Raw genomic sequence first — 13,200 nt, forward strand, 5'->3', positions numbered from 1 at the left:
CTGGAGGTAGACGCCCCGTGGGCCATACACGGTGTGCCTGGGGAGGTGGGGTCCCCAAGGGGGGAGGCTCTGAGCACCTAGTCCACCCCATCCACGGTGTTCTCATTGGCCTTGTTTACAGAGGGGGCTCTCCTGCCCTGATCTTTGCTCCAAATACCTCTTGCCCAAGAACTTGAGGACAGCTTGTCTTCACTTTGATTCTTCAGGACATCTCTAGCAAATCAGAGAATACTCGTAAGATAATAGCATATGTGACTGTAAAAGAGAAGAGTTTGGTCTCTGAGGTCTCTTGATGGTGATAGCTGTTTCACGTGGGACCTCGGCCCATCAGAGTAAGGTGCTAGATGCAGCCCAGGACAGTAGGTTCCCAGGAGCTATGCCTTTGCACTGTCCTTTCAACGCTCAACCAGTAAAGCAGAACTGTTCTCCTATGACTCTGATACTTTTCCAAGTGATTAGAGACAAATAGTTGTTTTTGTCGTTGGTGTCTTTCCTGGAAGATCTTGATTACAAGTAAAAGGAAATGTCCCTGGCTCGTTTAGGTTAAAGAACATGCCATTTATTTGCATGATGTTGGGTTACTTGCGAGAATCTAGGGGATGGTGGGACCAGACAGATCTCGGGAAGAGTCAGAGGATGGGCAGCCTGAGAGCTTCTGGCCGGAGTTTGTGGAGTGTCCCTCTGGGATGTCCCCGTGACTGCAGCTCAGCCCCAACTCTGTCAGGCCAGAATCCAAAATTCCTGCACAAGAAAGCCTGGTCGGCTTCATTTGGGCTCTACCGCGAGACCCACCAGTTGTGCCTGTAGGGGCAAGTTGAATAGACATGGCCAGGGCCTCCTTTCCAGCCAATAATATGTTCTTTTGAGGTTTGAGACTCAAGCGTTTAGATTTACCACCAAATAGCCTTTGCGTCTTGGTCACATGATTTGCTTTAAATACAGCACTTGGTGTATTGAGAAGGCGTTGCCCTGATGGCCACCCCTCCCTGCCTTTCTCTCCCTGAGTCAGAACTTCGGCAGCAGCGCCTTCCTGTCACCCTGCCGTTGTCCCTAATTGATGCCAGGTGAGGCTTCCCGGTCCACAGGGCCCAAACGAAGGGTTTTGTATGGCAAACGCACAGCCTGCCGGGAGCCGTCCAGAAATCTTCCGACGCTTCGTCAGAAGGAATCACAAAGCAAGATATCTGTAATCGAGCTCCTGGCTGTCTTTTCAGGGACACGTGAATTTCTGCCAGGCTCGGCCAGATTCGCGTTCCCAGGGGCAGCCGTGCAGCACGGTGAGGGGATATCGCTGAACACATCCTGATGCGCCGGAGAATCGCCTTAAATTATTTACTTGACAACACATAGTGAGCTGCTCCGCGTTGCTGCTGTGAAGGATTATGTATTCACAGTTGAATCCTGCTGGTGAATGGCGGCGATCAGCGGGCTGAACTTATTTCAGGGGAATGAGTGACACGTTAGGAACACAGGTGGGTCGGCCCTTTCTGTGCAGGAAGCAGCAGTGACGGCTGAGATCGTACACACTCCCTCCAGGGAACAGTGTCATCTGCGGGGAGGTTCTTGTTTTGTTTTGGGGAGGCGGGGATGGGTCGATTTTCTGCCTGAGACGACGTGTATCTTTGCCCCATTGGACCTGACCCACGCTAGGCACTCAGTCAGTCGTGTTGAGTTTGGTTCCGGTGTGGGCACGTCTGACGCACTGGGGCAGTGCCCTCGGCCAGGGCACTTGACCGACACGTCTGGCCCCTCCGTTGGGACCTGGTTTTTGCCCTCGGCCAGTGGGATGAGCTCTCAGGTCCTCACGTCGGGTCTCCGTGGGGCGAGCGTCAGCCCCGCCATGCCGGTGGCTGTGACCGCGCCACCTGACGCCCAGCAAGGCCCTCGTTCCTGGAGCCCAGACCCCGGGAGCCCGTCTTCACTAGGCCTCCGTCCAGCTGCCCTGCCCGTCTCTTGCAGTCTTAATTCCTTTTCATTTCCTGTTTCTAGGCAAGTCCTTTTCCCCCCTCCCCACCCCCACTCCTCTCGGGTCACCCTCCCGCTTCCTGCTTCCTGCTGAGAGCCCGCACTGTCTCTGGCCCCCAGATGTCTCTCTGCACGGCTCTCCTCTCCCCCAGTCGGCTTCCTACTCTTCAGAGTTGCTCCTTGTCAAGTGTTTCTATTTACACAGAGCAGGACCTCCTGTCTGCCTGGAAAGGGGGTCCCCCCCCAGGGGGCTGGGGGGTTGGAGCACTCCCCCTGCGGGGCCTGGGCCTTCAGAGGAAGGGGTGAGATGCCAGTGCCGGGAGGGTGCCTCTCCCCTCCCCACGTCCCCTCTGCACGCATCCAGCCCAGACACACCCGGGGGCACCCAGCTCGTCACAACACTCACATCGGAGAAGACCCCAGCTCCCGTCCTCGGGAAACTGGCACTTTCTGGAATGGAACCAGCGTCAGCACTGGCTTGCGCCAGACCCTCGGCCGGGGAACGTCACGTAACCCTCCCCGCGGCCTGGGGACACGTGTGTCACCCCCATCGGCCCCGGGGACATGGGGCGCAGAGGCGCTGGGCAGCCAGTCGCACGGGCCAGCAAGGGGCCAGGCTGGGTCGGCGCGTCCTCCCTGTGCCCTGCACCCGGGCTGTGACCTGGTGGAGAGACAGCGACACAAACGCGGTCACAGACACGTTCGGTCGGCGTGACGTAAAACCAAGGGCAAGCTCAGACCTGTGTAATGCCAGCTTTCCTTGTTTCTAGTCAGAAGCGCAGCCTAGGCACGTGGTAGGCACGCGCTCCGCCTGCCACGTGGTTCCGTGAGGGGCGGCGCCGTCACCGCTGGGTCAGGCGCCCCCGCCTCCCCCTTCGCCCGCAGGCCCCCCGCGCCCCAGGGGGCCCCTTCCGAGCCCCGACTTTCTCACCCAGAAATCGGGGGAAGGTGTTGCCCTACCAGCTCACCGCCCGATGGCAAGAAGAACATTGGGATGTGAGCACACGTGCCCCGCGGCGGAACAGGCGCTGGGACTTTTGTGCTTCTCCCATGCTGTCGTTTTCATTGTCATTGACGTTGTTCGCGCCACCATAGCTAGAGCACCCGGGCTCCCCAGCCCGAGTCCTGCTCAGCCCATCCCCCTGCACGGCGGGACGTGTCCCGGCGCCGGGCACACCTTCGGAGCTCCCTCGGGCCCCCCGCACACCCTCTAGGTGCCCCTCTGGGTTTGCTCTCCCCGCCTCCCTCCGCTGCCTGCAACCCCTTCCTCCGCGCGCCCCTGCCCTGCCCTTCCCTTCCTCAAAGCCTCGTCACATTTGGCTTTTCCACGGCTTCTCTCACCTGGCATCCGCTGGGCTGGGCTCCACTTGCCTTCGGACTTCAGCCAGCATCTCGCCCGCACAGCTGCCCTTCCTGCAGCTAATAACTGACACGGATGCTGCCAGATGTTCCACTCCGAGTGTCCAACCTTCCCTGGACGCCCGTCATCGCCCCCGGGCCTCGGCTGGAATTGGGCCGTTTCTCCACTAAATGCCACCCAGGTGTTCCCCTGTTTTCACGCTTCTTCCTCCTCTTCTGGAATGGATGACATTTTATTTCTGTCGTGAAGCCAGGAGGCCGGCTCGCTCATCTGCTGCACACAAGGCACTGTTCTCAGGCCGCGGGTCGTACGGAGAGTCGCGGTCACTGCCGTCACAGCCGCCATTTATGGAGTGCCAGTTATGATCTGGAAGTTTTATATACTGCATTTTGTTGAATCCTCACAACAAGCCTATGAAGTCAGTATTTCTAGGCTTCTTCTGCAGTGGTGGACCCGAACTCAGAGTTAAGGAACCTTCCCAGTGTTTCATAGCTGGAAAGTGGACATGTTTGAAATCAGGTCTCCCTGAGTCCCCAGACCAGTGCCCCTTCTACCACATCAGACCACACGGTCTCTGCTTTTGGAGATCCTGTGACCCCAGGGAAGAAGTGTGAATAAGTAAGATAAGACTGGAAAGATGGAGGCCAGTTGTTGGAGAGCAGTGGCCTGGCTGTGAGTGCTTCCCTGGCTCCAGGGAGGCCAGATCTCTGTGGGCGGAGAGGGCTTCATGGAGGAAGCGGACTCTGAGCTAGGCGGTCAGCACCCCCGCCCTGGGGTGGGTTGAGAAAGGGCGGGGGGCAGGAGGATGAGGAGGATGGATGGGAGGTCTGTGGAGGAGATGGGGGGAGCCCGCTGGAGCGACAGAGGAAGGTTTACCCACCAACAGAGAAAGAAAAGCCTGGTGGGATGGACTGAGTGCCAAGTGAGAACAGAACCAAACTCAGCACGTCAGAGATGACTTTTGCACAGTATTTTGATGAAAGCACAGTCTGGGGAAAATTCAGATGTGGAACTATGGCGTGAAATAGATCCACGAGCAGGGAGAACAGAGGCCAGCGTCCCCACCGCGTCTGGGCAAACCCAGGCCCCCACGACGGTTTCCCCCAGCCCAGCCGAGCTGCCAGGTGGGTTGGAGGGAGGCGGCTCGTGCCTGCACCTCACGGCTCCCGAGTGGGCAGGTCGGGGCCAAGGGGTGAGCTCAGGGGGCACTGCCATTCTTCAGCCCTTCAGTCTGAAAATCAGAATGTCAATATGTTCACCGTCTACTCTTTTCTTAGCGTATTTGCCCAGTAACGGGATTAAAGGGAACATTTACATGAACTTTTGAAAACAAATATTCCAGTTTTGTCTTTTCTCCTGCTTATTCCCCCCCTCAACTCAGGAGCTGCTGCAAAAAAATCTGTTTGATCAGTGAGAGCCCACTGGTTAATGCATGAGCAAATGTCACCTATTGCTGGGCACAGCTGGGCGGGAGAGGGGGACAGAAACAACTGCAGGAGCCCTTCACACACGCCCTCTGTGGAGCTGCAGAGGCTGCCTGAGAGCTGTCTGTGGGCCCTGATCCCTCAGTGGGAAGAACAAAGCAGACAATAGGAGGAGAATACGCATTTTAGTTCCAAACAACCAACCACAGCCAGCAGCCAGGATGGCCTTCCTTGTGGCGAGCCAAACCCAGATACAAAGGCTTCCAGAAGAATTGACCTTTGTACCCCCCAACCCCACGCCACCACCTCTCCCCTCCATTCCCCCCCCGCCCTCCTCTCCCCTCCATTTCCCCCCCGCCCTCCTCTCCTCTCCATCCCCCCTCCCCTCCATCCCCCCCCGCCCTCCTCTCCCCTCCATTTCCCCCCCGCCCTCCTCTCCCCTCCATCCCCTCCCGCCCTCCTCTCCCCTCCATCCCCCCCGCCCTCCTCTCCCCTCCATTTCCCCCCCTCCATCCCCCCCGCCCTCCTCTCCCCTCCATCCCCTCCCGCCCTCCTCTCCCCTCCATCCCCCCCGCCCTCCTCTCCCCTCCATTTCCCCCCCTCCATCCCCCCTGCCCTCCTCTCCCCTCCATCCCCCCCGCCCTCCTCTCCCCTCCATCCCCCCCCTCCATCCCCCCCGCCCTCCTCTCCCCTCCATCCCCCCCGCCCTCCTCTCCCCTCCATTTCCCCCCCTCCTCTCCTCTCCATTTCCCCCCCGCCCTCCTCTCCCCTCCATTTCCCCCCCTCCTCTCCTCTCCATTTCCCCCCCGCCCTCCTCTCCCCTCCATCCCCCCTCCCCTCCATCCCCCCCGCCCTCCTCTCCCCTCCATCCCCCCCGCCCTCCTCTCCCCTCCATTTCCCCCCCTCCTCTCCTCTCCATTTCCCCCCCGCCCTCCTCTCCCCTCCATCCCCCCCTCCCCTCCATCCCCCCCGCCCTCCTCTCCCCTCCATCCCCCCCGCCCTCCTCTCCCCTCCATCCCCCCCGCCCTCCTCTCCCCTCCATTTCCCCCCTCCCCTCCATCCCCCCCGTCCTCCTCTCCCCTCCATCCCCCCCGCCCTCCTCTCCCCTCCATCCCCCCCGCCCTCCTCTCCCCTCCATCCCCCCCTCCCCTCCATCCCCCCCGCCCTCCTCTCCCCTCCATCCCCCCCGCCCTCCTCTCCCCTCCATCCCCCCCGCCCTCCTCTCCCCTCCATTTCCCCCCCCGCCCTCCTCTCCCCTCCATTCCCCTCCCGCCCTCCTCTCCCCTCCATCCCCCCCTCGCCCCTCCATCCCCCTCCCCTGCCCTCCTCGCCCCTCCATCCCCCCTGCTTTCCCACCATGCTGATCACTGGAGTTTTCCTACAGTTTCTTGCGGGGAGAACTGGCCAATACAGAGGCCTGCTCCCACTTTCTAAAGAAAAGCCAGACCTCATGCCAGCCTTCCCCCCCCCCACCGCCATCATCAGTAAGCACTAGGAGCTGTGACCCACGCTTCACTGTGGCAGAGGTGTTAGCATCACAGCCTCCATAATTTACTGGTTTCCAGTGTTTCACTGGAAAAAAATATGGACCATGAATGCCGGTGAACAATCTTCAGCAAACACTACACTGTCCCTGAGAGACCGTGTTTCATATCCTTTCCCCGTGGGCAGAGGCGTTTCTCTTACATCTTCTGGTGATTGCCATGAGCTGGACTTGTAAATATTATAAGCGGTTGAGTAATACTCATCTGGTAAACTGACCAAAGGAAACGGACGGTTTTTTTCCACTCTTGGAACTCTGGCATCCCAGGCCTGCCGCTGAAAGGGGCACTTGGGGATTGGAAGGGAAAATCTGCCTCGCCAGGTGCCAGCAGGCCCCGCGCGGAGCTGAGAGACGTGTGCAGTCAAGGCTCCCGGCGTCCGCGGCCTCGCCAGGTGTTTGTGTGCTGGGCTCGGGGGCAAAGAGCATTCATTGTTTCAGAAGTTGGCAGGTTCCCAGAAGTTCCACTGTCTTTCCTCGGTCTGAAATGTCAAACATTTCCTTAGCGGGGGGGATGGATGACTAGACCCCCTGCCTCCTGCTCTGAGGCAGGAGAAAGAAGTTCTGTCTGTCACATGTGACTGAATGCTGGTCGTGGCCGGTGGCCGTTGGTGGCCTGGTCTCCCATGTGCTCTAAGCTGGAACCACCTTCCTGTATGTGAAGTGTTGCGGGCTCTTCCCTGCGTCTGCCTTTAAGAAACAGCAAGCCCTCTGTGTTATGCGTGCTGGTGGTGGTGGTGGTGCGTTTTCTAATGATGCCTTTTGGTGATACTTCCTGAAGTATTTGTAGATGAAACATGTCTGGGATTTGCTTCCAAAAAGCGCACCAGGGACAGGGAGCAGGTGAGGGTATAGATGAAACCAGACTGGCCACGAACCGACCCCTGTGAAAGCGGAGTGATGAGAGTTCATCACCGCTCCTTACACTCTTCTGTTTACTCTCGTATTTGTTTCAATTTTCCCACTATGAAAAGTTGCACAAAGGAAGAAGGAAAAAAAGGGAAAAGAAAAAAAAAAGAAGAAACTCTTTATCTCAGTTTTCCAGCCCAATGACATCTGGGCCTCTCTCCCTGATGAACCCCCAGGCTGCGTGGGGAATCAGCTCCCGCCGGGCCCCACAGGTGCGGAGAAAGGGTACGAGCGAGGCCGAGGGGTCTGTCCCACCTGGATTCCAGTCCCAGCTCTTCCTCTCCCCAGCTGTGGGGCCTTAGGTGAGAGAGTTAGCCTTCCGGAACCTCAGCTTCCTCATAAAAAACAGAGACGAGGGTTACCTGTCGCTGAGACTGGAGCGAGGCGACCTGGCCCGCGGGAGTACTCCACACACGCCGTGGCTTAGCTCTCCCTGGCTTTGCAAAGACCCCCGGTTTCTCTTTTTGAAACATCCTTCAGAGAAGAGACTCCACTCAAGGAAGGTGCCAGAGCTGTGCGCGCATTCCAGAAAAGCGCAGGTTCTCAAGGAGGAGGCGCTGCAGTGACAAGGTACATGAACATCTGCTCCTGACCCAGAAGACTCCAGAGGGCGGCAGCTGGCTCTGGCGTGTCCCTGTCACTTGCCACCCTGGGATGGCTTCCTCGGTTGAGCCTGGGTGCACCCACCCCAGTTTCCTGAAACCTGCTGCAAACCTCCTCCCCGGAGGAGCCCTGTTTGCTCTGAAAGGGTTTGAAATCTCCGAGTCTTACTTGCTGTGGATCTCACAGTCCCCCTTTACATCTTGGGACAAGAATCGAGTATGTCGCATCTTATCAAGGTGCTGTCTCTGGTGCCAGCAGGTGAAGTGCGTTTTCATTTTCCACAGGTCTTGTGGACCCCATCGTACCTCTCCTGCGGTTCCGTTTGCAGGACTCACGGTTTCTGTGGTAGAAAAACTAGCAGCTGAAAGAGGAACCGCCGTATCAATGACAGTTACAGTAGGCCCACCCTCGGCTCCTGCCGCGCCCTGAACTGTCTGCGAAGCCCGGGAGCTTCTCCCTGTCCTCCTGGGGTCTCTGCAGGGTTTGTAATGGGCACTGACCACCTTTTGACGTTTCTCTTCCCTCGGCCTCCCTGACACATCGTCCCAGCTCCCCTCTCCTTGTCGTCTGTCCCTTCTGTGTCCTTCTCGTTGGCTCTTCTTGTTCCCTCCAGTTACTTAATGCGTTTGTTCATTTATAGCAAAAAGAATGTCCCTTTCGTGTGCCCAGCTCTGCTGCAGGCACGGGGCACGTGGTGGTGAACCCAACAGGCTCGGTCCCGGCCGTGGATGCTCCCGTGCTGGTGGCGGAGGCAGATAGCAACTGCCTGAGGACCCAAATCGTGGTTTCAGAAGGGTCACTGCAGAGACAGAGGGAACAACAGTCCATCACAGGTCAGGAAGGAGTTCCCAGAGGATGAGAAGCGGATGCCAAGTTTTGGAGGATGAACAGGGATTAACTAGGCCAAGAGGGGGCAGTGCCATCGGGGTGGGAAGGACAGCACGGGTCCAGTCCGCGAGGCAGGAGGGCACAGGGCACGTTGGAGGAACCGCAGGCCAGGATGGCCCCAGCACAGGACACCTGTATGTCTTCAGGGGTTGCAGGGGGCAGATGGCACAGGGCCTCCAAACGCCATGAAGAGTGTGGATTTTAAGCCACTGGAGATTGTGAGCCGGGAAGCAACCTGATCTGATTCCCATTCCAGCTCAATCACGGGGAAAGGATTGGGTAAAAGGAGCAGCAGGTCAGCCCCTGCAGTGACCCAAGTGGGAGATGGTGGTGACTGTGAGGCTTGAGGCCGCTTGCCTTGGACTGCAGGCTTCACAAGTAGAAACTCAAACCCGATGCCTGGTTTCTCCTTCCCAGCCAGTTACCGTCCTTGATTCCTTTGTTCAGCTTTTCTCATCATCACCCGGATTTGAAAAGTCAGGGCCACTCGTATCACCCTCCCTTGGGCCACTGCAGCCTTGGTCCAGAACCCAGGCCGCGCAGGGAGCCTCTCAGCCCCATGTGCCCTCCCGGCTCCGATCGAGGACTCCTTCCTGAGCCACCACTCAGCCCATCTCCTCTGCTTTCCTCCCCTTGTCTTTAGGGCAAGCCTGGGCCCCAGAAGGCCAGCAGTTGCCCCAGCGTTTCACCTTGGTCTCTCTGCTTCCCTCGCTGCCGTTGTTTTTCAAGGAAAATTATTGCACAATATAGACCTTTCCCCCAGCCAAGAAGCAGTGGGATTCCTGCCCTGGTGGAAGCCATTGGGCAACCTGAAGATGTTTCTGAAGACAGAAATGAATGAAAAGATTTGTTCTTCTGGTTCTGGCAAGAAGATGCAGTGCGATAATACTCATTCTCTCTCTCTCTCTCTCACAAACACCCCCCCCCCTTCCTACAAGCATCTTGAAATGCTAGATAAAATATTAACAACACCCCCTAGAGTGCTAATGGATGGCTGAGTTTACAAGAAAGGAAGGAAATCCCCAAATGAGAGAAATGGAGGGAGAACCAGAGACCAGCAGCTAAGCGAGGCCATCCTCGGCCATAGTGACGTAGAGCAGCGTTGGCAGATTCTGTAAAAGGCCAGACAGTAAATGCGTTAGGCTTTGCAGACCCCAGACAGTGTGTCACATCTCCTTTTTTTTTCTTTTTTTTGGACAGCCCTTTAAAAATACAGAAGCCACTCTTAGCTCACAGGTTGTACAAAAACAGATCACAAGCCAGGTATGGCCCGTGGGTCAGAGTTTACAGACCCCTGGTATAGAGGCTCGGACTTACGTTTACCAAGACAGAAGAAAATTGTAGGTCCCCAAGGGGGGACGCTCTCGAAAGATTGGCTCATCGCAGGAAGAAGGTGTGTTAGGAAAACTTCACCCACTGTCACAGGGAGATGACAAGGAAGCTTCCCATGTATTTCTTTTTAAGCCTTTCCTCAGTATTGAAAACCATGGGCGTGCTGTGCTTACACGGGTTGGGTTTAAGATTTACCCAACCTGAACTACACTGAACCCTGGGGATCCGTGGAGAGAACTCAGGGAGTCGGTGACCATGGATGAGAAGGCTAGTGGCATTCGTGTCTTCACGGACCTCTCACTGAGATTTAGCGTTTCTTTTCTTCAGTGAAGGAGGTTGGCAGCAAACCATGGTGGTGCTCCCAGTGCGCGTGACTTCGTCACCAATAGCAATCACACTTATTTTCACATCAAAATACAGCACGTGTATTATCATATCAGAATTTTTAAATATATATTTTGATAAGCTTGTTTCCATATGATTGGAAATCTTAAAATCACTTCTAAATAATTTGGGGGCCAAAGAAGACATTGTTGAAAATTTTTTAATGTTTAGAATTTGAGGGACATCTCTGGCGGTCCAGTGGTTAAAACTCTGTGCTTCCACTGCAGGGGGCATGGGTTCGATCCCTGGTTGGGGAGCTAAGATCCCACAGGCGTGGCGTGGCGTGGTGTGGCAGGCAGATAGGTAGGTAGGTAGGTAGATAGATAGAATTTAGAAACTAACAACAATGAAATGATTTTACGTCAGAACTTTAATTTTAGGGGGTGATATTTAGAAGAAAGTGGAAAATGAATTAACTTTCAAGTCAAGAACTTAAAAAACCAACTTAGTTTAATCCAAAGAAAGTCTGAATAGAAGGATTAATAAGAATAAATGCAGAAATTAATAAAACAAAATAAACGAGAGCTGATCAACAAAGTCAACCTTGTTCTTGGAAAAGATCAATAAAAAGAGGCACACTTGCGGCAAGGCTAGAAAAATGTGCACGAACAGGTGATGTGAGAAATAAAAAGGACTAAGATACAGAGCAGTGTTTAAATTACAGGAGAATATAACGAACAGTCTTAGGCCAGTACTTTTGCGTACTCAGAAAAAAAGGGCCCATTTCCGAGAAAAATTCAGTTTAACAAAACAGACTCAGGAAGAAGGGAAAACAGAATTCCCAGCATGGGGAGCTGTCCCTGTGGGTGTGAGTGTTGAAAACACCGAAGCAGCTGTTCATCCACTGATTCAGCAACTGCGTGTTGAGCCTCCACGCCAGGCACTGCTGTCGAAGCTGGGGTCCCGCAGCCGTGAATAAAGCAGTCAGGATAACCTCCACACGCTACGTCCACTCTGTCCACTGGAACTTGCTGTGATGGTGGAGATGCTCTTTGTTGTCTTTGTCCAACAGGGTGGCCACTGGCCACGTGTGGCTCTTAAGTTCTAGAAGCCCAACGTGGCCAGTGGTTATCTAGCTAATAAGATCCATAATGTTAACGGCTTCCTATAAAAGAATAAGTTGTTGAATCCCTGGGACCCTGAGCTTTCTCACTACAGCTCGTCAGCCTGAGGCGGGCCGTCCTGGTGGCCGAGCAGCCACGTGACCGTGACTCCTGTTACTTGTAGAGCATCTTCACGTGCGTCATCTCCTCTGCCCCTCTCACCCCTCTCGGGGCCTCAGTGGCTCAGGGGGCCTTCACGTAGCACGTGTTTGCTCCGTCGTGGCCGGGCCCTGTGTCTCATGTGCCACAGCCACGCTGGCCTCCGGGGCAGGGGAAGCACCCATCCGCCACCGGGAGAGTCAGCGTGAAAGGTGGTGAGCGCGTTGGGTGAAGGGGCTGAGTCCTCCTGGGCCCTCCCGCTGCATCCGCGTTGACGGGATGGGCGGCAGTAAGCCCAGATGCCTGAGCTGAGGGAGGCGGGGCGGGCTTGGCGAGCAGAGCTGGACGCAGGGGGCACGCTGGCCGGGAGGACTGGTGCTCTCCTTTGTGGTCCCCAGCCAAAAAGTTGAGGAAGTAAAACTAGAAAATACTAACATAAAAAAATTTAAAGTCCCTCTCTTGGAATTTTTTACATACAGGTGACAAATATGTTAGGCTCAAGAAGGAAAGCTAAATCCATGTGGCTAGGAGAGAACATGGATTCTAGAAGCACATTTCTCCGTAAACGCCAAAGCCCTTTGCTTTATCCGTGCCTCATCAATACAAACAGAAAACAGGGCCAAGCTGCACACAGAGCCGGAGCGAGGGGCTGAATGGGGAGGCCCCTGCAGGTCAGGAGCACAAGCGCTTTGCAGGCACCGCTCTCGAGGTGGCGCGGTGGCGACTCTGCGGCGTCCCTGGCGCCCCTCCCTTCCACACCCTCCAGCCTGCAAAGCCAGAGGCTGCTGACACCCCCACACACACTGGGGCGCACTGCCTCGAGGACTGCATGCTCCGTCCTCTCGGAAGATGCTTCACAGGGCGGGAGATGCGCTTCCGGGGTGCGTCAACACCGGGGCCTCGTGTGCTTCTGTTTTCCAGGGATGCTCGTGGTGGTTTTGCTGCTGCTCGTGGCCATCGTGGTCGTTGCGGTCTGGCCAACCAAATAGGGGCCGTCAAGGGACCACCGGCCGGGACGCCTACGGTGATGGCGAAGCGCTCAGCATCTTCTTGGTACACGAAAGCCGCTCTCAATAAATTCCCCCAAAGCTCTGAACGCCTGACGTGCATTGCTTCAGCAGAAACCAATCGCGTGGCGGCTCTGCAGAGCCGCCGGGGTATCGGGCGGTGTGGCCCTTTCGGGTTCTGTCCTGGTCACTGGGGTGCTAGCCCAAGGTCCCTCAGCAGTCACTGCCCCGGGGCCACTGATGGATGCTGGGCGCCCTGGGCCGTTTGTGACCTCGAGTGTCTGGTCTGCTCGGGGACGTCACGTGCCCCCGTGGGAGGCCAGGGAGCAGCCAAGGCTACGTGTGTCCAGGAGGGAGGAAGGAGTGACTTTAGGGCTGTGACACAGGCAGGTGTTTCTGTGTCACTGTCCCCCGCCACCTGTCCTCGTTCCCCCACAAGGCTCGCCACTCCTAGTGGTGAAACAGCTCAGGACTCCACTCTGGGAACTACCTTCAGACTTAGAAGCGTGTTCCCCTCTCCCTACGCAGCATAGTAAACCCGTCTTCCGAGGCTGAAACAACTCTGTGAGCAGCCGGGATCAGGTCT

The 13,200-nt window shown here is 56.4% G+C and overlaps 1 protein-coding gene across 1 annotated transcript in view; it reads left to right on the forward strand.

The window, feature by feature from the left end:
- STX8 (syntaxin 8) overlaps positions 1–12,699 on the forward strand; it is a 225,202-nt gene extending 212,503 nt beyond the window's left edge. The window contains exon 8 of the mRNA XM_057715654.1: positions 12,529–12,699. Within this exon, the coding sequence (XP_057571637.1) occupies positions 12,529–12,596 (68 nt within the window). The 3' untranslated portion in view covers positions 12,597–12,699. The remainder of the gene's footprint in view (positions 1–12,528) is intronic.
- Positions 12,700–13,200: the final 501 nt, after the last annotated feature.

This window comes from Hippopotamus amphibius, chromosome 17, assembly GCF_030028045.1.
Source record: "Hippopotamus amphibius kiboko isolate mHipAmp2 chromosome 17, mHipAmp2.hap2, whole genome shotgun sequence".
In the NCBI taxonomy this organism is placed as follows: Eukaryota; Metazoa; Chordata; class Mammalia; order Artiodactyla; family Hippopotamidae; genus Hippopotamus; species Hippopotamus amphibius.